This window comes from Saccopteryx leptura, chromosome 2 (genome assembly GCF_036850995.1).
Source record: "Saccopteryx leptura isolate mSacLep1 chromosome 2, mSacLep1_pri_phased_curated, whole genome shotgun sequence".
NCBI classification, from domain to species: Eukaryota; Metazoa; Chordata; class Mammalia; order Chiroptera; family Emballonuridae; genus Saccopteryx; species Saccopteryx leptura.
In genome coordinates this window covers 247337928-247360432 of record NC_089504.1, presented here as the reverse complement: position 1 = coordinate 247360432, position 22505 = coordinate 247337928, and the positions used below count along the sequence as shown (strand labels likewise).

General features: G+C 44.1%; 2 protein-coding genes across 5 annotated transcripts in view; both read right to left on the bottom strand.

Annotated features, from left to right (window-relative positions):
• CCDC62 (coiled-coil domain containing 62) overlaps positions 1–3566 on the bottom strand; it is a 33860-nt gene extending 30294 nt beyond the window's left edge. For 3 of the 4 annotated variants that reach the window (XM_066371053.1, XM_066371054.1, XM_066371055.1), the window contains exons 1-2: positions 3313–3566; positions 1308–1500 (exon numbers count right to left, since the gene is read on the bottom strand). In XM_066371053.1, the coding sequence (XP_066227150.1) occupies positions 1308–1500; positions 3313–3348 (229 nt within the window). In that variant the 5' untranslated portion in view covers positions 3349–3566. Of the gene's footprint in view, positions 1–1307; positions 1501–2291; positions 2533–3312 lie in introns of those variants that run through there. The other variant, XM_066371056.1, reaches the window with a different exon arrangement.
• A 3100-nt stretch (positions 3567–6666) lies between these two features.
• Positions 6667–20529, bottom strand: DENR (density regulated re-initiation and release factor). The gene is made up of 8 exons (XM_066371065.1): positions 20451–20529; positions 19533–19647; positions 15134–15153; positions 13940–14024; positions 12117–12200; positions 8696–8812; positions 7660–7799; positions 6667–6970 (listed from the first exon to the last, which is right to left on the bottom strand). Exons 2-8 carry the CDS (start codon positions 19636–19638, stop codon positions 6926–6928), a joined length of 597 nt encoding a protein of 198 aa, XP_066227162.1. The 5' UTR covers positions 19639–19647; positions 20451–20529; the 3' UTR covers positions 6667–6925.
• Positions 20530–22505: the final 1976 nt, after the last annotated feature.

Here is a 22505-nt window from a genome sequence, read left to right as displayed (position 1 = left end):
CTTTTGCTCCAATGGAGCCTCGGCTGTGGGAGGGGAAGAGAGAGACAGAGAGGAAGGAGAAGGGGAAGGGTGGAGAAGCAGATGGGCGCCTCTCCTGTGTGCCCTGGCCGGGAATCGAACCCGGGACTTCCGCACGCCAGGCCAACACTCTACCACTGAGCCAACCGGCCAGGGCCAAGAATTTTTTTTAAAGCTAATTCTCCTTTTAAAAGTTTTTATTACGGCCCTGTAATTGAAAACTAGAAACTGATTAAATTTGAAAAAAATGAAAACTTGGGGGGAAAAAAGGATGGAAAAATTATGCATACTATTTGGATTGTCGTGTTTACAGGATCCTTTGTGTAATATAGTGGGAAAAAAAGGTGCTATATGGCTGTCTCCTAAACAAATCTAGTGTCTTCCCTTCATACATTCTAGTACTTCTGTAGAGTCAGTAGAACATTCAGACAATTAACAGGGAACACAAGAAAATTTCTGCAAGCCATTTTTGTGACTACCATTGTAAAAGATAAGCATTTTAGGAACGTCAGATCAAATTCAGTATCAAAGAGTTTACAATCTTTGAGTTAGCTGAAGAGAAATGGCTAGTCCTATGATGTCTTTATTCATATTCTACCTCAGAGCTAATTTTCTAGAGATATTCACTCTTAACACTCTATGTTGCCAGGGAGCTCTACCTAGCACTCTTTCTTTCTTTCTTTTTTTTTTTTTGTATTTTTCCGAAGTTGGAAACGGGGAGGCAGTCAGACAGACTCCCACATGCGCCCGACCGGGATCCACCCGGCACGCCCACCAGGGGGCGATGCTCTGCCCATCTGGGGCATTGCTCCGTTGCAACCAGAGCCATTCTAGCGCCTGAGGCAGAGGCTATGGAGCCATCCTCAGTGCCTGGGCCAACTTTGCTCCAATGGAGCCTTGGCTGTGGGAGGGGAAGAGAGAGACAGAGAGGAAGGAGAGGGGGAGGGGTGGAGAAGCAGATGGGCGCCTCTCCTGTGTGCCCTGGCCGGGAATTGAACCTGGGACTTCCCCACGCCAGGCTGATGCTCTACCACTGAGCCAATCGGCCAGGGCCTACCTAGCACTCTTTCTATATTTAAGTACTTTGCTCATCCTACTTTTAATTCACATCATATTTGTTCAATCGCCAGTGTTCATAAAGTCTTCCTACCTTCAGTGAAACAATGAAACAAAGAACTCCAGGACGGCAGGTATTGCGTTGGGATTCTCCTTCTCTAGCTCCCCCTGAGCCCTTGCAATGTGTTAGCCTATGGAAGTGCATAACAAATGTTGCTGAGTGCATTTCTGACCTTCTAATTTGCTGCAACGCTCTTCCAGGGTCAGCACTTTCTGCCGATCCTCTTCCCATGACAGAAGTTGCCTCTGATGTACTGCAACCATGTCATTGAGCTCTTTATCGCGATCTTTCAGTTCTCCAATGAGCAGCTGCAGCTCTTTCCGTTGCCTTTCGATAGTGGAAACCTCAACTTCCGACCCGATGTTCTAATCACAGAAGGTAGTTCACATTGAAATAAAACTTAATCAAAGCATAAGTCAGCCAAAGCCTATTTTCCAAATAATTCTATTGTCTTTGGCTGCCAATTCAAGGTAGTTAACTGAGTAGTTCACTCTCCATAACGTGGCATCAAAATTATGTATACTTAAAACAAGCTCACATCTACTGGGCACCACCTCTATCATTCTGACATACCACACACACCACTTAAAACGTGGGCCCGTTTCTCAAACCTCCACTGGCTAATGACAAATGCTCCCATCTCTGCATTTTTCTTCCTTGCTGTCAATCCTCTGCGAATATCAATCAACAATACTATCCCTCACCTTGCCGCAGCAGTTCTGGAGCAGTCAGGTTAAGGGAAACGTGAAAGAATTACTGGTTAGATGTAAATCATTCTCATAACATCTAACACATCTTTATACACTCTGCCAACCAAGAACAATTTAATATTGTGACTGGTCCAAATTCAACATCCCTATTAAAGAAAAAATTTCAAACATACACAGAAGACAGAGAAGAGTATGATAATCTTCCATATGCTCAGAACCCAGGTCCTGCCATTATTAAGATTTTGCTACATCTGTTTCATTTGTTTTTCTTTTTGGTGTTGATTTAAAAAATACATTTCACTTAAACACACTTCAGCATGCATCTTTTAAAAATGAATACTTTTAAATAACCATGATGCCACTTTCATACCCACCAAAATTATCTACAGTAATTCCCTTTTAAATATACATCATTTTAAAGTGCACTACAAGAAAGGTAGTCTGACCTAAGTAGGAATCCAGAATGAGCTGCTCAGTGGCTTTATAACCTTGGGCAAGATCCTTAACATTAAACTCAGTTTCCTGACCTGTCAAGATGGTAATAACATACTGGCACTTCTTAGAGGTGTGTGGATTACGCAAGATAAACTCTGTAAAGCAATTCTCAGAACTTGGCACATGGTATAGGTAGGCATTCAACAAATATTAGCTGTTAATAAGGCTGTAAGTTACACTTTGTCCCCAACAATGAAATAAAGAACTAAACGTGTTTACTTTAAGAATTCTATCTTAAAAATGGGAGTGAAAAGTTCACGGGGAGGGGGCATGGACGTCATGCCTACTTTCTGAAAAAATATAATTTGTAAATAGACAATAACAAGGTATTAAGTAAAGTTACTAGTGACTACACACAGAAAATGGAATTTACAGTCAAAAGGCTCCAAATCACAATTCTTGAATCATCTTTGGTCATCCCTTCGACCCATTCATTCATTCCTTCCTTCCTTCAAGAACTAGTTACTGAGAAACAAGTGGCTGGGCATACAGCAAGGGGCTAGGATCGGAAAACAGCCACTAGGCCAAGTACACAAAAACGTTCATCTCATCGCGCACCGATCCATGCAAACTCTGGGCAAATTCACTTTCAGGGCTCTTTTGGCAGAAGAGTTTATAAGGGTGCTCCCTGATGGCAGGTTACCGTGGGTAAGGTCAGGGCTGGACGCGAGTGGCGCCGAGAAGAGCAGCTCTACAAACGCCCACCCCCACCCCCGGTTCTCGTTAAGAAGGGAGCACCTGCTCCCGCCCCTGCTCTCGGGGCGCCCGGGCTGGATAACAAGTTTTCTTTGAGATAAAGAAACGGATATCGACGACCTGGCTACTACTGTTTCCAGTTTGAAGCAGAATCCGTGCCTTTAAAAAAACAACATTCAAGTCTGGCCAACATGCACGCTTGTTCCCCAAGGTCTGCCCTCCTGTCGCAACCCGGGACCCGCCGGGAGGATCGGCGAGCCCGCGGCGGCCGCTCACCCGGCGCCCGGCGAAGAAGGTCGCCGAAGGGATCATAGGTGTTTCCTCCGCCCCCGGAGCAAGTCGCGGTGCGCAGCGTCACCTTAGAAACGCCATAGACGCGCCTGTCCGAAGCGGCGGCGGAGGGGGGCGGAACCCCGCGCCCCGGAATCCACGTCCTCGGCCAGCCCAAGCAAGCCCACCCAAACCGCCCGCCCAGCGGCACGCGCGCGTCCGCCCAGGCCTACGGCGTCGCCGAGGGGCCGCTCCGGATCTCGCGATACCACGGCGGCCGCGCGAGCCGACGCGGGAAGCTGGCTCTCTACACACCGCGTGCAGCGTGGCTGGCACAGCTCTCCCGACGTTTCCAAGTCGGGGCCTAGGGGCTCGTGCGCCCCATCACTCAAGTCCGCAAAGAACTGGTTCCCTGCAGTTACCCGGTAAACGACGAAGCAATGAAAGGCTGTTTCTGTCCGCATCACTCTGGGTGGTAACAGCCAAGTTGCTCACCTGTTTTCCTCTCGCTCTACTACTGAAATGTGAGCTGTCATTTTAGCAGCTGGGTGTACCTGGGACCATACCTGGCATTCAAACGAATAAATGGAATGAGGCAGACACCATCCCTGGTAGTCAGTAGTGGCTGGCCAGATCAGCACACAGCTCTAAATTAAGAATTACAGACAAAAAACAGAAACAAAAATTGTTTGGATTCTTGATGTAGCTAGCTCTTGAATAGCAATGGGTATCTTTGCAACTTTATGATGACAGAATTTACCGCATTCTGGGTTTTATTCAAGTGGTTTCATAATCCTGCCTTCTTCCTCTTTTCCTCTTCAAATTATATAGGAACTGAACTGTGAAGGAAAAAAATACCACATTTAACCTCTGGTCACCCACCCGTTAGATGGCATTACCGGCAAGTTACCAAGTACAATCTTACATTATTTCAACTTTACTTTTTGATCGACCATGAATTAGCAAAACATGCCCTTTGTGTTTATAAAATCTGAAAATGGAAAAACAAAATGACAATGTTTTGCTTTCAAACTTGACTGATTTGGGCAACACCTGCCTCCTCTGGATAGGCTCATGTTTAGGAGAAACAAGACAATGTCTTAGAATTTAAAATTAAGAAAATCCCGACTAGTTGCGCAAAACGGCCCATCAGTAGACGACTATGCAGTAAGTCGTGGCAGTGGAAGGAGATGTGGAAAGGAATGTGGTTGAATGGCAGTTTTCCAGTTGGGGAGCATTTTAATTCAAATGCTTTTCAAACTTCACCATTTTACGGTTTGGCTTTTTTTTTTTTTTTTTTTTTTAGGAAGCCCTAAAATGCCATTGTCCACCAGGAAACCACATGCCACTGCATAAGTATGAGTACAGATACTAAGACATGAATGAGGTTCACCTTATGACATTAAGGCTGGTAAGTATTCATTGAATGTGGCAAGAGTATTATTATGACTAGTTGCAAATCAAAGGCCATGATATTTTAAGTTCATTCCCACAAGTTTTCTTTAAAACCAAAAATATTTCTAGAAAAAACTGTTAAATGACATTTTCTGAAAGCTGTAAGAATTACAGTGCATAGGATTTTACAACCAGCCTAATTCATACTGACGAGCTGCACAAGCTCATTCCAGTCTCCTGACCTTATTTACTAAGTCAAGTTTAGTAAATAACAAAGACAGGATCTAAAATGTAGAATGCCTCTTTAAAATACTAATTTTTTAACTAAGAGCAAGAAAGCTACCATGGATTGCATCTTAAGCAGATGCTGCTTTCCTGAGGTTTCTATGTAATAACTAAAAAGAAATTTTAAATCACTACCAGCATCTATATTTTAATGAATGAAATACATGTTACATATCAAAATTGTTATTTGCATTTAAAGTTGCCAGCTTAATCATGGCAAATCTCTTATATACATTATGAGATAAGACTGCTTAAGGATTAGTATGCTTTTTGCTAAATATACTAGACTGTGAAAACATTCCATAAAACATAAAGAAAATGGTTGAATTAAAGTCAATCCTTGTTTTCTTCATACGTTTTAATCAGAGATTAAACTATTCTGCATTTTTAAATTCAGGTAAAAAAAAAGGACTCACACATTATACACAAGGACCATTTTAATCCTGCATTTTCCTGCAGTGACATCCACTGCTGGCTACATATGGATTGAAACTGCACTTGTCAAGAACTGTGAACATCAAGAATCTTTACATGGAAGTCCCATGTGTTGATACAGGCACACAGATATCTTCCAGCACCAACAGAATACATACATACCAAATGGTCTTGATGGATAAATTTGCTTCATCAGATAATAACCATACGTAGTAAAATTCAGTTAATGCAGAATCTCCTTTCTTTAATTTACATCTTTACTACACATTCTAAAATTTTAATTACTTTAAAAAAACCCACATTCATTCAAGATTGTAATTTGCATGGCAATAAACAAGAGGTTCTAAATTTCTTCAAGGTGTCTCTATAGCAATTAAAATACCATGTCTTCTTTTCAATTTGCAGCACCTGACTTAAGACCTTTATAAAAACAAAGTTTTAATTATTGTAGTGCATTTATTAAAACTATCAGTTTCTCTTGTGAGAAAAACATGTTTCCATTGCTATTTTCCAGGGGATATATTGAATATGGGTATATAATACCTGCAACTGATTAGCAGAATTTTACACTCATAACACATAGCAAGATCAAGAACTCTCAGCCTCAGTGAATGGCCTTCCACTTGAAAAGATTATGCTAATGTATGAAACAAATGTGGGGTCTGCACCCTACATTATTAAACATGTTTCGAAGTTTCCTTGGAAAGTATTTTAAAATATATGCATAATATTCTATCACATGATACATCATATTATTTATTTAGCTGTCTCCCAATTATTCGTTTCTATCACTTGCAATTTTTGATATTTATGAGTAACAATATGGTGAACCAAAGACTTGTATCTTTAGAATAATGTCCAAAGTGGATAACTGGGTCAAACAGTGTAGATGGCTTTAAGGCTTTTTAATATACTTTACCAAATCATATCCAGAATAGCTTGAACAACTCCTGCCAACAGTACGTTAATGTATCCAAAAATGGAGCTGGTTGGTAAACAATGACGCCAACTAGACCACAAATCTATTAGGTGCTCAAGCATCCCAGAACTATCACGCCAAAGAAGCAAGGAGATAGTTATTACTGGTGATGAAGCCAAATTAAAATTCTTTAAAACATCACTCAGCTTTAAATCATGACCTGATTCAATCATTACTGTTTAAAGATAATCAACAGATAAACTTTCCACAAAAAGTCTACAGTGTTTTTCCAAAAATAAAACATTTGAGAAAGAGAAAAGTCAGTACCAAGTGACCAAAAAATTTTATTTGACTAAATTCTATTTCATGCATAAGCATGACAATCTCCTCTGTTTATTAGACTTTGGCAAAATAAAAATTAAAAAAAGGAAAACAAGCAGCCTTGTACAGAAAAGTGAAAATGCCAAGGGCGAGGGCAGTCCACAGTTTTACTGTAGGATAAATATATATTTTTTTCCAAAGGCCTCTCCCCCTTTGGCCATATCAACTCTCAGTTCTCAGACCATTAAATACAAATTTTCAAAATCACTTCTTCACTTCTCCAAGGTCTTCGATGCTATCATCATCCACCTAAAAAACACAAATAAAATTACATTTCATAGGGTGTGGTACTGAATAACATGGAAGCAACATGCTTTAAAACTTATTTCTATAGCCCTGGCCGGTTGGCTCAGTGGTAGAGTGGCAGCCCAGTGTGTGGATGTCCTGGGTTTGATTCCCGGTCAGGGCACACAGGAGAAGTAACCATCTGCTTCTCCACCCCTCTTTTCTCTCTCTTATCTCTCTCTTTTCCCACAGCCATGGCTTGAGGTTAGAGCAAGTTGACCTGGGGCACTGAGGATGGCTCCATGGCCTCACCTCAGGTGCCATGGAGCCATCCATGGCTGCTAAGCAATAGCCTTAGATGGGCAGAGCATCACCCCATAGAGGGCTTGCTGGGTGGATCCCTGTCAGGGCACATGCAGGAGTGTCTCTCTGCCACCCCGCTTCTCACTTAAGGAAAAAAAAAACCATTTAGATAGCCTGGCCTGTGGTGGCACTGTGGATAGAGCGCTGACCTGGAACGCTGAGGTCACTGGTTCAAAGTCCTGGGCTTGCCCAGTCAAGGCACATACAACAAGCAACCAATGAATAGTTCGAAAAAAGCAACTATTTCTCAAATCCCAGCCCCACCCATAAAATCAATAAATAAATCTTTTTCTTTTTTTTTTTTAAAAAGCTTATTTCTGTAGTTGTATATATATGGTTCATATACTTGCCTCTGGCCATTTTTCCTGAATGACATCAATAATGTCGTCTGTAAAGTCTCCCTGAATGATGATCTCATCCTCCCCTGTCACTGAGGCACCACAGGAGAATTTTTGAGCAAAAAATCTTTGTGCTTCTTTAAGATCAATTTCTGTTATTTTAAGAAAGGAAACAGCAAGACTATAACTAGAATTGCATGTCAGATATTTTCCCATTCTGAGATTTAATCTGCATTTTAAATTCAAAAAACAGATCATGTGAATGAGTTTCATATTCCTTTCAGAGCAATAATTATTATCACAGGCAGAGGACCCGACAATCCAAGGTCAAATAAAACCTCAGTACATAAAAATAGCATCACCCACAGTATTCATAACTCATAAAGTAAGACCAAAGTAAATCCAGGAACACATGAATTCCATGACATAGACTCTTTGGAGTATAATGAAGTTCTTTTGTTTGTCCCTGTTTTACAAAACAAACAAAAAAATTTACAGCAGGGAAACAGCTAATATTGTAATGTGGTCTGCTGTTTTTCAATGTGCGTTGTCACACAAAGGGACCTTGGCTTGCAATATCACCCCGGTTCCACTCTTCTTTCAAGGCCCCAGGAACTGACGGGCACTGAAGCAGGACCTCCTGCCTCTACCCCCTTCTGGCACCTCCCCTGTCATTCCCGGAGGGTCGGATGCCACTAGCAGCCCTCCGCCCTGAGTCTGCAGGGCCAGAGGAGCAGCGCTGCGAGGCTTCACAGGGAACCCTACAGCTTGCCCTCTTCATTCTCTGTAAAATGCGCCCAAGCAGCTCTGGGACGGAAAGGTTACACCAGTTCCCTCTGCGCAAGATATTAACATTTCTTCAAAATCTGATTTTGAAGCTATAGTAAAAAATGCTGAATCTCATTCTATATGCCCTTATAGCAGAAACAGATCTGCGAAATTTTCATACCAGATTTTTAAAAGGAAAAAAAATACACACGCACACAAACATACACATACATACACACACACAAATTCACACATTTTCAATACTTAAGATTAAACTCACCAAAAGTAGCAAGGCCACACACTCTTGTTACGTATTTCTTCTTTGCTCTGGGAATTTTGGCTATCGTAACCTTCTGTGGTACAGTCTTCTTTTTTTGTTTTATTTGACCCCTTCCACCTTTATTTATTAAGAAAGCTCAGTATTAATTGTTTCACTTTTAACAGAGAATACTGTCTTTAAATTTTGTTAATTTTCAAGCCCTGGCTGGAAAGCTCGGTTGGTTAGAGCATTGTCTGGATTCAACTCCAGGTCAGGGCCCATACAGAAACAAATCGATATTTCTGGCTCTCTTTCTCTCTCTCACCCCCTCTTCTCTCTCTAAAAATCAATAAATAAAATCTCAAAAATAATTTTTTTTTGTTAATTTTCAAAAGGTACTAAATTTTATTTCCAAAGTTTCTTTCCCTAATATAAAATTAATAAACACATGCATGAGTACTCATTCAATCAATATTTAAGTAGTATGTGCTGAGAATTGAGATAACATAGTCCCTGCCCTCCAAGGATTCTCAGTCTAGTGAAGTGAGACAAGAAAGTTAAATCATTACAGCAGCCTGATTTATACCATAACAGGATCCTTGAATATGGCACTACCACAGCTTTGAAGAGGAATGGCTTATTCTGCTGCTGAAGGTCAGAACAGATTTCCTAGCCCTGGCCAGATAGCTAAAATGGTTAGTGTTGTCCCAATACACCATGGTTGTGGGTTTGATCCCCAGTCAGAGCACATACAAGAAGCTACCAATGAATGCACAACTAAGTGGAACAACAACAAATGATGTTTCCCTCTCTCCTTTCCTGTCTCGCTAAAATCAACAAATAAAAATTAAAAAGAGGCCCTGGCCGGTTGGCTCAGCGGTAGAGCGTCGGCCTAGCGTGCGGAGGACCCAGGTTCGATTCCCGGCCAGGGCACACAGGAGAAGCGCCCATTTGCTTCTCCACCCCTCCGCCGCGCTTTCCTCTCTGTCTCTCTCTTCCCCTCCCGCAGCCAAGGCTCCATTGGAGCAAAGATGGCCCGGGCGCTGGGGATGGCTCTGTGGCCTCTGCCCCAGGCGCTAGAGTGGCTCTGGTCGCAATATGGCGACACCCAGGATGGGCAGAGCATCACCCCCTGGTGGGCAGAGCGTCGCCCCATGGTGGGCGTGCCGGGTGGATCCCGGTCGGGCGCATGCGGGAGTCTGTCTGACTGTCTCTCCCCGTTTCCAGCTTCAGAAAAATGAAAAAAAAAAAAAAAAAAAAAAATTAAAAAGAAAAAGAATCTGCCAATGAATGCATAAATGGAATAAATCGATGTTTCTCTCCATATCCTCCACCCCCTCTCTAAAAACAATTTAAAAAAATAAAAGTAAAGACTAAGTTTCCTAGTGAAAGTGGCATCTGTGCTCTTGCAGGATAACTGTCCAGGATGGAAAGGTTTAAGAAAGGACGTTCCAGCCCTAGCCCGTTGGCTCAATGGTAGAGCGTCGGCCTGGCATGCAGGAGTCCTGGGTTCGATTCCCGGCCAAGGCACACAGGAGGCGCCCATCTGCTTCTCCACCCCTCCCCCTCTCCTTCCTCTCTGTCTCTCTCTTCCCCTCCCGCAGCCGGGGCTCCATTGGAGCAAAGTTTGCCCGCGCGCTGAGAATGGCTCCGTGGCCTCTGCCTCAGGCGCTGGAATGGCTCTGATTGCGGCAGAGCGACGCCCCAGATGGGAAAAGCATCGCCCCCTGGTGGGCATGCCGGGTGGATCCCAGTCAGGCGCATGCAGGAGTCTGTCTGACTGCCTCCCCGTTTCCAACTTAAGAAAAATACAAAAAAAAAAAAAAAAAAAAGAAAAGACGTTCCAGGAAATTCAGGGATATAAAAGGCATTCGAGTTGAGAACTGCACCTGTCTTTATGACGGACGCTCAGGGAGATATAGCCGATGAAGCCAGAAAAGCAAAAGATGACAGGTGAGTCATTAAGGAACAGTACATCAAGCTTTGCTACTCATCGTTACACCAAGGAAGAAGATACGCCCGTGGAAGGGAGGATGCAGGATTGAGACAGCCAGGTTTATGTTTTACTGAGACCACCCTTGGTGTCTTGGGTGGGTCTATAAAGAGTCAGGCTGAGAGGCCGCTGTGGAGGCTCCAGAATTAGTTCAGGCAGAAATTTGTCAAAATCTAAGCCACGGCAGTGTCAACAGTAATGGCCACTAGCCACGGGGTGGAGAGGAAGAGAGGAAAAGGAAGAGAATTTAGAACCAACTAAGGAGGACAGAAGAAGGAAGAGAAGTCAGCACAGAAGACCACGGGGCAGTGACAGAATTAGGGAGTGTCACAGAAACTGAGGAAGCACAACAGTTCAAGCAGGGAGTGCATGAACACTCTTACTATTTAGCTGTTACCGAGCCTCTGGTGACTTCTCAGAGGGGTTTCAGAGGGTGCAAGTTGGGCTAAGATGGCTGGGCAGTGAATAATGAGCTTCAGCTTGTTAAAGAAGTCTGGCCCCAGAGAAAAGTGGGGGATACAGCCGAGGAGGACACAGGCTCTTGGGAAATTGTTTAAAAAGATGCAAAGGCCTGAAAACATTTATAGGCTAGTTTTAGTCACAGGAAAGCATAATTGAGGAGGAAGAAACAGGTGGAGACAGGACCCAGAGCACAAGGAATCAGTCTTAGAAGAGATGGACAGGTATTCACAACCTCAGTTAAAAAAAAAAATTTGCCCTGGCCGGGTGGCTCAGTGGTAGAGCGTTAGCCTGGCGTGCAGGAGTCCTGGGTTCAATTCCCAGCCAGGGCACAAAGGAGAAGCGCCCATCTGCTTCTCCACCCCTCCCCCTCTCCTTCCTCTCTGTCTCTCTTCCCCTCCCGCAGCTAAGGCTCCACTGGAGCAAAGATGGCCTGGGCGCTGGGGAGGCTCCGTGGCCTCTGCCTCAGGCGCTAGAATGGCTCTGGTTACAACAGAGCTACGCCCCAGATGGGCAGAGCATCACCCCCTGGTGGGCGTGCCGGGGGGGGGGGGGGGGGGGGAGGGGATCCCGGTCAGGCGCATGCGGGAGTCTGTCTGACTGCCTCCCCGTTTCCAACTTCAGAAAAATACAAAAAAAAAAAAAAAATTCAACTGAGCTATCAGAATGAGAAAAACTTTTTATAAATGTCCTCTAATCACATAGAGTACACAGGTGTTTTAATAAGATAACAAAGATTCCAAATCTTCAACAAGTTGGCTGGTTGCTTTTTATGTATGTGTATGTACGGAAATAAAGCGTGTTTTCTTAGGTCTAATTTACTGATCAAGCCCAAACCATACCACACCCAACCACCCGGGAAATAGGACCACATCTCTGTGAATGGTGCCCAGGCACACATCGTTCACTCTGGAAAGCCTTCCCTGATGGATTCCTCCTGGCAGAGTGAAGGTAGCTGTATGTGCACCAGATCACGGACTGAGCTCTCACCTCTCTTTTGTTTCTTCTTTTCTTCCTCTTCCCCAGCTGTTCCTTGCCCCTCACTAATTCCAGCTTCTTGTTTGGGTGAGTTTTCTAGATGTGAAAATCAAAACCCGAAAGCATTACCATCACTGCCTAATAAGGTTTTAAAAAATCACCTCTGAGCAAACCCCATACATAGATAAATAATTTTACCAACAACTTAGCATGGCTTTTATGAAGCACAGGATTACACTGCTATTGTCCTAGCAAATCTCATTCTGAATTCCTGATGCAAAGTGTACGGTGACAGGAGACAGGACGTATTCCATAGGTGGTTATGACTTTTTTAGCCACAAGAGCATAACACACTCGCAACTGTGGGAGCGCACGGCATCGGAACAGACTGATCTTGTGAACAGGAAATCCGGTCCCAAATGAGAAGAGCTTCCCACCCCCTCCTCAATCTACAGCACATCCCAGGCCGGCCATGCTCAGGACCAACCACATGGACTGTCACACCAGATTTAGGGGTTCTCATCCAACCACCGACAGGGACTGAGCAGCTGCTTTCCAAAAGGGCCTGATCAAGTTTCAAGGGTCGTGTGCCTCATGGAAACAATCTAAGAATCAGAGCAGAAAACGGTGGGATGACGACACTGGGTGCATCTGACAGGCCTGTTCCCAGCCAAGGCTTCCCTTCTTCCTGCTGCTGCCTTCATTTTCACCAGTCTTGATGGGGGAAATCTGTTCCCCCACGCTCTTCCTTACCATGGCCACAGCGATTTCACTCTAGTTGCCTGGGCCAAAACCCTAGGTGGCCCTTTTCCTCACATGCCACATGCAGTAATACATCAGAGAACCTTGTCAGCTCCACCTTTAAAATACATGCAGAATCTGACCTTTTCACCCTCCCAATGCGACCATCTGGGCCAGGTCATCATCAAATCCAGGAAGGGCTAGTGCAGGAGCCTCCTGTCTGGTCTCCCTGCTTTGCTGCCTCTGCCCCTTGTCAGTATAAACACAGCAGCCAGAGAGAGGCTGTTGAAGAGTCAGACCTCATCCCTCCTCCACTTTATCCTTCAGTAGCTCCTCATCTCATTCAGAGTAAAAGCCAAGACATGACCTTTAAGACGTGGACTTCATTATAATTCTGACTTCATCTCCTATCCTCTTAGCCCTCCTCCAATAAGCTGAAGACACAAAGGCCTCCTTGCTGTTTCCTGAATATGCTGGTGAGCTCCTGCCTCAGGACCTTCGCACTGGCAGAGCCAATCAATCTGGAGGGTTCCTCTCCCAGATTTCTAAAACCCTCACTTCCTATAGGTCTTTGTTCAAATGCCATTTTTTTCAGCAAAACCTTTCTTAGCTATTGCCTAATATGTCAAATTCCCTCCCCAATAATTTTTATCTCCCCATTCCCTGCTAATCACTATTTAACATAATTATGTCATTTATCTTATTGTAGCTATTTTGTTTGTCTCCTCTTCTAGAATGTAATTTCCAAACACATCTTTTATACTGCTTTACCCTCAGCATCTGAAACAATATGTATAGTGTATATTACACTCACAAGAAATTGTTAAATGAGTGAAAATGTATTTGCCCCTAGATAGTTATTATTCTTTATATAAACAAGGTGACACCCTATCTCAGAAGACACATGAAGCAGTCTGTCATTTTTATATGAGGAATTTAACTCAAGAACTTAAAAGTTTTTAAAGTTTATAGTTATAGATTATAAATCTGTAGTTATCCTACTAAAAGAAGACTTTCATGTGTGTAAAATAATGCCTTATGTGCATTTGTTTTAGGTATACAAGCTTTGAAGAAAGAAAGAAAAAAGTTCATACCTACAGTAAGTTTTGCAAACTCATTTGGAAAATTCTTCTCTAGCCACTGTCTACACTTAGCAACATCAGGCATATATTCACAGTACTGGGGGGGAGGAAAGAACAAACAGTTACAACAAAGCACTTTCAGTCAACCAATAAATACATTTTAACTGAAAATCATTTCTAGTTGTATTTGCTACATAAGGAATGATAAAAACTACTCCCACCTGCCCTCTTAACCACAGGAAATCTGTATTCAACCAGGAAACACCCCACTAAGAAATTAGAAATTAAAAGGAATTAGGCACTTGCTCACTGCAATAATTTTTTTCTCCTCCATCAAATGGAAGGACCCTTAGAAAAAAGAACAAACAAAAACGAGCAGGTCTAATTTTTGCTCTGGGCACATAGCAGTCTCTTGCTATTTTCATGACTTCCCAGAGCTGACTTAGAAGCTCACTGACAGAAGTCTTCCACATAATTCACACTTTCCTCCGCTTGGATGTTAAATTTTGGCTTTAAGGTTCTCCTTGTTTTTAAATGTGGACTGAGTGACCACTCATGAGTTCCATGTAAAAATCCAAACTGAATAGCCAAGTGCAAAAGATGTATACATATGGCTCAAAACCTAAAGAATACCGTTTGCAAGACCATTAAATTATTCTAAACCAAAGTTCTCTGTAAAGAGGTTGAAAATTTACTATCAAAATGTTAGAAAATGGCCCTGGCCGGTTGGCTCAGCGGTAGAGTATCAGCCTAGCGTGCAGAGGACCCGGGTTCGATTCCCGGCCAGGGCACACAGGAGAAGCGCCCATTTGCTTCTCCACCCCTCTGCCACGCTTTCCTCTCTGTCTCTCTCTTCCCCTCCCGCAGCCAAGGCTCCATTGGAGCAAAGATGGCCCGGGCGCTGGGGATGGCTCTGTGGCCTCTGCCTCAGGCGCTAGAGTGGCTCTGGTCGCAACATGGTGACGCCCAGGATGGGCAGAGCATCGCCCCCTGGTGGGCAGAGCGTCGCCCCATGGTGGGCGTGCCGGGTGGATCCCGGTCGGGCGCATGCGGGAGTCTGTCTGACTGTCTCTCCCTGTTTCCAGCTTCAGAAAAATGAAAAAAAAAAAAATGTTAGAAAATGAAAATAAGAAAAAGAAGTTCTCAAGCAAGCTACAGAATCAATGACCTCAAATGCAGAAGTGAAAAAATTTTCAAAGAACTTACCTCTGTTGGTAATGAACAGACTGGGGAAATGAAGAGAAAAGGAAGATTTAAAAATTTATTGATCAATGTCACCCATTAAATTTTCTAAGTAAAATTTTTTTAAATTTAAATACATATATATACATGTACTCATACAGCACTCTTACAATTTTTATCTTAACTCTGACAAAGTGCCTCATTTTTATTTTTTTTCTGTACTACTTTTCAAATGCTAGCGACTGTGCCTTTGGGGGGGGGACAGAGTAAAAGGTGCATGGTTAACAGAAATATTACGCTGATCCTTTTGATCTAAAGAAGACTGTCTCCTTGAGTTCATGGAACATTCATCTATATACCGTCTTGCACATCTTAAGGTTTTACCAGACCACATCAGTGGGTTTAAAAATAAGCTAAAGTGGAAACAATTCCCTATTCAACAACACCTGAACGGAGCTGATTCTTTCTTTTAATAGCTTTATATTATAAAGCTATTATATATACATATACACTTTTTCTTTTTCATGTCATGCTGCATAAGATCAGAAAGGAACACTGGATCAATCCTGTCACAAGCTAAAGGACTACAGAATTCAAAGTTTCCCAACTTTAACTATAATTCTATGACTGAGTCAACTGCTTGCTTTGTTTTTATTTTTTTTTATTTTATTTTTTTTCTTTAAAGGTGATAAGCACCTGTTTTTTTTTTAATTTTTTTTAAATTTGTTTATTCATTTTTAGAGAGGACAGAGAGAGGGAGAGAGACAGAGAGAGAGAGAGAGAAGGGGGGAGGAGCTAGAAGCATCAACTCCCATATGTGCCTTGACCAGGCAAGCCCAGGGTTTCGAACCGGCAACCTCAGCATTTCCAGGTCGACGTTTTATCCACTGCGCCACCACAGGTCAGGCCTGTTTTTATTTTTAAGGTGAAGAATGGAGGAGTTCGGTGTGCCCAACATCCTGAGCTCCAGCAGGGTGAGGAGCAGTCCACCATTACTAATAACAGCATACTGGGCACCTACTTTGTGCCAGGCACTTTGCTCTGCATTTTATCCCCGAGTATGTTTAATCGTCATTCCCTGAGTATGTTTAATCGTCACAACCCTACAAGCTAAGAATTATCCCGTCAGATAGAGGTGAAAAAAAATGGTTAGAACAGGATGTTTTTATATTTTTTTCTTTAATTTTTATTTATTGATTTTAGCCAGAGAGAAAGGGAGAAAGAGAAAGAGAGAGAGAGAGAGAGAGAGAGACAGGAACGTAGATCTGTTCCTGTATGTGTCCTGACCAGGAATCGAACCAGCAACCTCTGGGCTTCAGGATGATGCTCTAACCAACAGAGCTATCCGGTCAAGGCGCAGAGCAGGATTTAAACCCTGTTCTGTTTCTGAAGCTCCTGCCCTTAACCAGTGAATCACATTACACAACATACACAGTCCTTGCAGCTATGTGCCGGCCAGATGACAGTGATGTGCTGTCTCACCTGTCATCACCATTTCAGAGAGGCAGCCCTGATAAAAAAAGGTGAGAGAGCTCAGTTGATGACACAGTGCTGTGTGGCAAGAGAAAACCGGACTCGAGCATCTCTTTATTTCAAGTTTACTAAAGCCCTCCTCGGTTAACCAGAGCTCTGTAACTCTCACAGTTCAACTATCACTGTAGCAAACACTAAAGCTATAAAATTTATATTCAAATACTATCCAGTTCAGCAAAATTCTAATACTGTACAGTAAAAAAAACGTGGACAATGCTTCTGAGTCATTTGTTGGGGTTTTTTTGTATTTCTCCGAAGTTAGAAGCAGGAAGGCAGTCAGACAGACTCCTGCATGCACCTAACTGGGATCCACCCAGCATGCCCACCAGGGGCAATGCTCTGCCCATCTGGGGCGTTGTTCCATGGTGGCCAGAGCCATTCTAGCATCTGAGGCAGAGGCCATGGAGCCATCCTCAGTGCCCAGGCCAACTTTGCTCCAGTGGAGCCTTGGCTGTGGGAGGGGTAGAGGGAGACAGAGAAAAAGGAGAGGGGGAAGGGTGGAGAAGCTGATGGGTACTTCTCCTGTGTGCCCTGGCCGGGAATTGAACCCGGGACTTCCACATGCGGGGCTGACATTCTACTGCTGAGCCAACCGGCCAGGGCCGTCATTTGCTTTTAAAATCAACTTCTCTCAGCCCTGGCAGGTTGGCTCAGCGGTAGAGCGTCATCCTGGCGTGCAGGAGTCCCGGGTTCGATTCCCGGCCAGGGCACACAGAAGAAGCGCCCATCTGCTTCTCCACCCCTCCTCTTCTCCTTCCTCTCTGTCTCTCTCTTCCCCTCCCACAGCCAAGGCTCCATTGGAGCAAAGTTGGCCCGGGCGCTGAGGATGGCTCCATGGTCTCTGCCTCAGGCGCTAGAATGGCCCTGATTGTAACAGAGCAATGCCCCAGATGGGCAGAGCATAGCCCGCTGGTGGGCATGCCGGGTGGATCCTGGTCGGGCACATGCAGGAGTCTGTCTGACTGCCTCCCTGTTTCCAACTTCAGAAAAATACCAAAAAAAAAAAAAAAAAAATCAACTTCCCTCTACAGATCACTCACTATGCGTAAGCTAGCATTCCAAGGCAAGAAGGATCTCATCATCTCCTTCAAACGTCACATCACTAACCTGACATTCTGTACCCGCTGATGCGATGCAATGGGAAGAACAGAGTAGCATCCTCCATGAAACTTTCTGCTATAATCTGAATGTCTGTGTCCCTGAAAATTCCTAGGTTGAGATCCTTTCCCAATATGATATCAGGAAGTAGAGCCTTTGGGAGTATTATGTTTCATTTATTTTCTCCAACAGACATCTGAAGAGGTCTCTGTTGTCCATTTTACAAACCTGGGAACTGGCCAAAGGCACAGGGAAGTGAATGGCCAAGCCAGGATTCAAACTCCGACTTCAGAGTCTGAAGTCTGAAAATGGAAGGCAAATGTCTCCCCAGAAACGACCTCATCTAGCTACCCTTGTTTTTCACTATATTCTAACCAGCATCCTGCTCCAATCAGCCCTTCCTTTCCCCTCTCCCCTGAGGATACCATAGTAAATCTTGCCACCATATTGTTCTTATGAATCCCCTCACCTTTCCTTGCAAATTTTACCTATCCCCAAGGATTCTCACTACCCTGGAAATGTCCTCACTGCCCTCTGAACAAAGATCCCTCCAGTTCCTGAACCCCTAATGCATAGTTCCAGTCAGTACCAATGAATTCAGCATTTAATATTTCCCAGATGCTTTTCTACAACTAGCCCCTGAACCCCTGGAGAGAAAAGTAACCTTGTCCCCATCCTAGTGTCTGGAATATCAAAAAATAAGGAGTGAAATGAAAATAAACCTCAAAAAGGATAGTGACCTCTGCCCAGCACCAACTATCACAGGGACAGATTGCCTATTCAGTGCAGTTGTTCAAAAGTCACCTTAGGAGTGACAGTGGCAACTGAACAGGATCTCTTTCATATACTGTATTTCACCAATTCTAAGGGTGGGGTTTTTTTCATATTTTTAGGGATAATCTTATAATTATGCTACATCAATTTGCCATTTTTTCTTTCTTAACAGAACCTAAAATAAAGGTACATCTTATAATAATACATGGAACCTCAGATTTGATAAATACAAAATACAAAGAATAGTTCTTAACTACATGAGTATAATTTTCTAATAATAATAGCAATAATAATAACAGTTATACCCTGGCCAGGTAGCTCAGTTGATTAGAGCACCGTTCCAAATACTCCAAGGCTGCAGGTCCAATTCCCGGTCGGGGCACATACAAGAATCAACCACTAAATGCATAAATAAGTGAAACAACAAATTGATGTTTCTCTTTCTCCCTCTAAAATCTCTAATAAATAAAAATAAAAAAATAAAAAAAAAGACAGAAAATGAGAAAACATATACAAAGGGGGAAAAAATCCTGATTCAAGCTAATCCGTGTATTTTTCATCCATCCCAGAACACTTTCCCAAGACGGTCCTAGCATACTTCACTGGAACCTCATCATCTTCCACTCCTGACACCGTCCTTGTAACACAATGCTGCTCGGGTCTCCAGACACGCATCAAGCTTTTTTTCCCCCACATCCTTCTCCTTCCTTAAGACCTAGTATTCTCCAAGTCCTCCCTGCATAGCCAGTAACATCAGGCTGCCATAATCTATTTGCAGTTTCTATTCCAACTGGACTGCTTGCTCCTCCAGGCCGAGCGGCACGACACAAGGCACCCAGGTCAGGAAAACAAACGTGTTCATCTGTGTCTCCTCTTCACTAATCCCCCCACTTCGAAATTCAGGCTTCAAATGACAAAGGGACGAAAAAGGACTACTGGAACCCAACGGGAAACTGTTACCACAAGGCATGCAAACAGGGTTAAGTCTAAGAACCGTTTTCTGCCTTGCGACACTTGCCTCCACAGTACAGGACTCGAAGGGGGTAATCCGCATCTAACTTGGTATTGCTCCTGGAGTCTCCTTTGCAATCATGCCCCCCGGATTCAGAAATGTCAGAGGCCATCTCACAAACCTGTACACAAAGAAGAGAACACAGCCTCACCATTCTGGACCAAGACTCCCCAGAAGCAGTGTTCCTGTGGGTCTTACCTCCTCCCACCAGATATCCTCCAATCCCCGCCCCCTGCCCCAAATCGGTTTCATTTCTGTTGTCAAGTGAAGGCTCCAAGTCACCGTTAGGGTTCATAAAATAGGAGCAATTCTGGGCGCACCATATTATCAGGTCTACAGGCAAGCAAGTGACAGCGAGACTCGTAGCAAATGGACCACGAATGGGGGGAGGGGAGCAACAGTAAAAGAGAGAATAACGGGGGGGGGGGGGTTGGATGGGGAGGATCAAGGATAACTTCGGTAGAGACGGGGCAAAAGGTCTAAGCGAGATACGGCAGGGATGCAAACTGTAGCAATCAAGAAAGCCCACAAAACAGGTGGAAGAATAAAAAAACCTACGAAGAAGGGGTGGTCACCGGAGGTGCCGGGAGGAGCAGAGTGTGGGGGCAGCTACAAGTGAAAGGAGGTCCAATGAGGAATCTGGAACGGGGATAGGAGTGGGAGGGGAGACCCGAGTCTCGGGAGAGAAAACGGGCAGGAGAGCCAGGAAAAGGCGTAAAGTAAGAGCAACGGAATGACAAGGGCGGCCCAGGTGTGAGAGGGGAGATCGGAAGCCAAGAGGCAATCCCGGGGACACCTGAGGGCCCCACGTGGGCGGGGATGTGGAGACGCCCGGCCCGGCCCCCTTCCGCCGAGCAGCGCCTCAGCTTCCCCTACACTCTCGACGAGTTTCTCCGAAGTGGGAAAAGCACGAGGGGTCGTTACCCAGGCGGTCGTACAGCCGCCCACGCCTCCGCTCCCGCCACTACCGCCAGCTGAAGCGACACATGCAACTCCTCTTCTCTGGCCAGGGACACCCAAGAGTCCGTCTGCCGGCCGCGGTCCCGCGAGACAATGAGCCTTTATCGCGAGATTCAGGCCGCCGCTGGGTGGCTGTCGCGAGAAGCCAGAAAGGCACGAATTGGGGAGCATGCGCGTTTCGTTCGGGGGGGCGGGGCCAAGCAGCCGATAGTTTGACAGCCAGTAGGCGGTGCTCGTTATCCGTAGGAGAGAGGTCGGGTGGCTAGCGGTCTGAGCGCTTACGCGGAGGCTGATTGGAAAGGCGGAAATGTGCGTGGAAATCCTCAGTGACTCCATGTGAATGAGTCTGTGATGCATCCCGGAGTCCTGACTATAACTTCGAGCCTGTTGCATAAGTCAGTCCTGCGCGGAGAGATTGCAGCCGGTAAAAAAACCAAACGTTTGGTTTCATTTCAACCCTGTTCTCTCCATTGGCAGAATTATTCTTGAAAAGAACATACCAACGCTACTTAAGTTTTTCTTGTCGCCCACAATCACACTATCCCCCCGACTATTTTCATTTTCATCACTTTCTTCGTGTTTACCTATCCTTGCACGTGTTGTATTAATAATTTGGAATTAACCTCATCTAAGGCTTTCCCCCAGGAAGCTGAAGCCCTGTACACGTAACTACACTCGGAGGTCTTACCTTTGCCTCTGGGTCCCATTCGTGATATGGAAATAACACTACAACACTTGCAGGGATAGGAAGAGTAGGGAAAGAATGGGGGGAAAGGGGGGGGGCTTTGCAGTTGGTGGAAAGAGTTCTTTTCTGTTCTGCTCTATTCTCACTCAACCTCATCCCCTGGCCAACTTCATTCGCAGCCATCACCACCACCATCATCATCCTGAAGATTTCTGTTCAGAACTTACTTTGTACATCCATGAAGCCATCTGGCATAATCTTTTCCACCAGAGACTGGGGCCTCCACTCTGACATCTCTCTTTAGTAAAAGAGGAATTTCCCCACTCACAAGAGTCTGTGATACATGTCATCAGTGAAAGAAGATCTTGTTCCCCAGCATGTTTGATTCCAATAATAATAGCTTCCAACTCCAATAATAATAATAGCTTCCATTTATTGGCACCCAGCCCCTAGGCTGTGCCAAGAAACTGCTCTTTTGGGGACAGAGCCCAAAGGGATTCATTCCGCAAAATTTTCTTGGGTCCCACCATGCTCCAGGCACTGTGCTAGGCACTGGGGATACAGTGGACAAGAGACAAAGTCTGTCCTTTCACTACAGCAGGGGTCAGGAACCTTTTTGGCTGAGAGAGCCATGAACACCACGTATTTTAAAAATGTAATTCCATGAGAGCCATACAATGACCCGTGTACATTATGCATTATCCAATAAAAATTTGGTGTTGTCCTGGAGGACAGCTGTGATTGGCTTCAGCCACCCGCAACCATGAACATGAGTGGTAGGAAATGAATGGATTGTAATACATGAGAATGTTTTATATTTTTAACATTATTATTTTTTTTTATTAAAGATTTGTTTGTGAGCTAGATGCAGCCATCAAAACAGCCACATCTGGCTCTCGAGCCATAGGTTCCCAACCCCTCACTACAGTCTTAGACATAATGGCTGATTTAATCTTTATTAAAACCTCATGAGAAAACTAGACAGAGGATGACGGAGGACAATCTGACTCTGGGTGAAGGGTATGCAACATAATTTAATGACAAAATAACCTAGACATGTTTGCTTTGAATATATGTACCCTGAATTATTAAATGTCATCCCATTAACATCAATAAAAATTTATTAAAAAATAAAATAAAATAAAATCTTAGACGAAAAAAAAAAACAAAAAACCTCATGAGATAGGTACATCCCAAAGGAAATTTGAGGCAGTATGATCAGAAGAAGTAGTGATGCTGATGGATCAGAAACAGCCAACATCCACCGCAGCCATCCTCATACTCACACGTGCTAAAAGCTCTTAAATAATCTAGAGCCCTTACCACATCAAGTG

What these genes read in the sequence shown, in the direction of transcription:
- DENR (XM_066371065.1), bottom strand. Translation starts at nt 19,638, where the DNA reads ATGGCCTCTGACATTTCTGAATCCGGGGGGCATGATTGCAAAGGAGAC. An exon ending in TCGAGTCCTGTACTGTGGAG is followed by an intron (nt 15,154 to 19,532) that starts GCAAGTGTCGCA and finishes TCATTTCCCCAG; the next exon opens with TCTGTTCATTACCAACAGAG. An exon ending in TTCAGGAAAAATGGCCAGAG is followed by an intron (nt 6,971 to 7,659) that starts GCAAGTATATGA and finishes TGTGTTTTTTAG; the next exon opens with GTGGATGATGATAGCATCGA.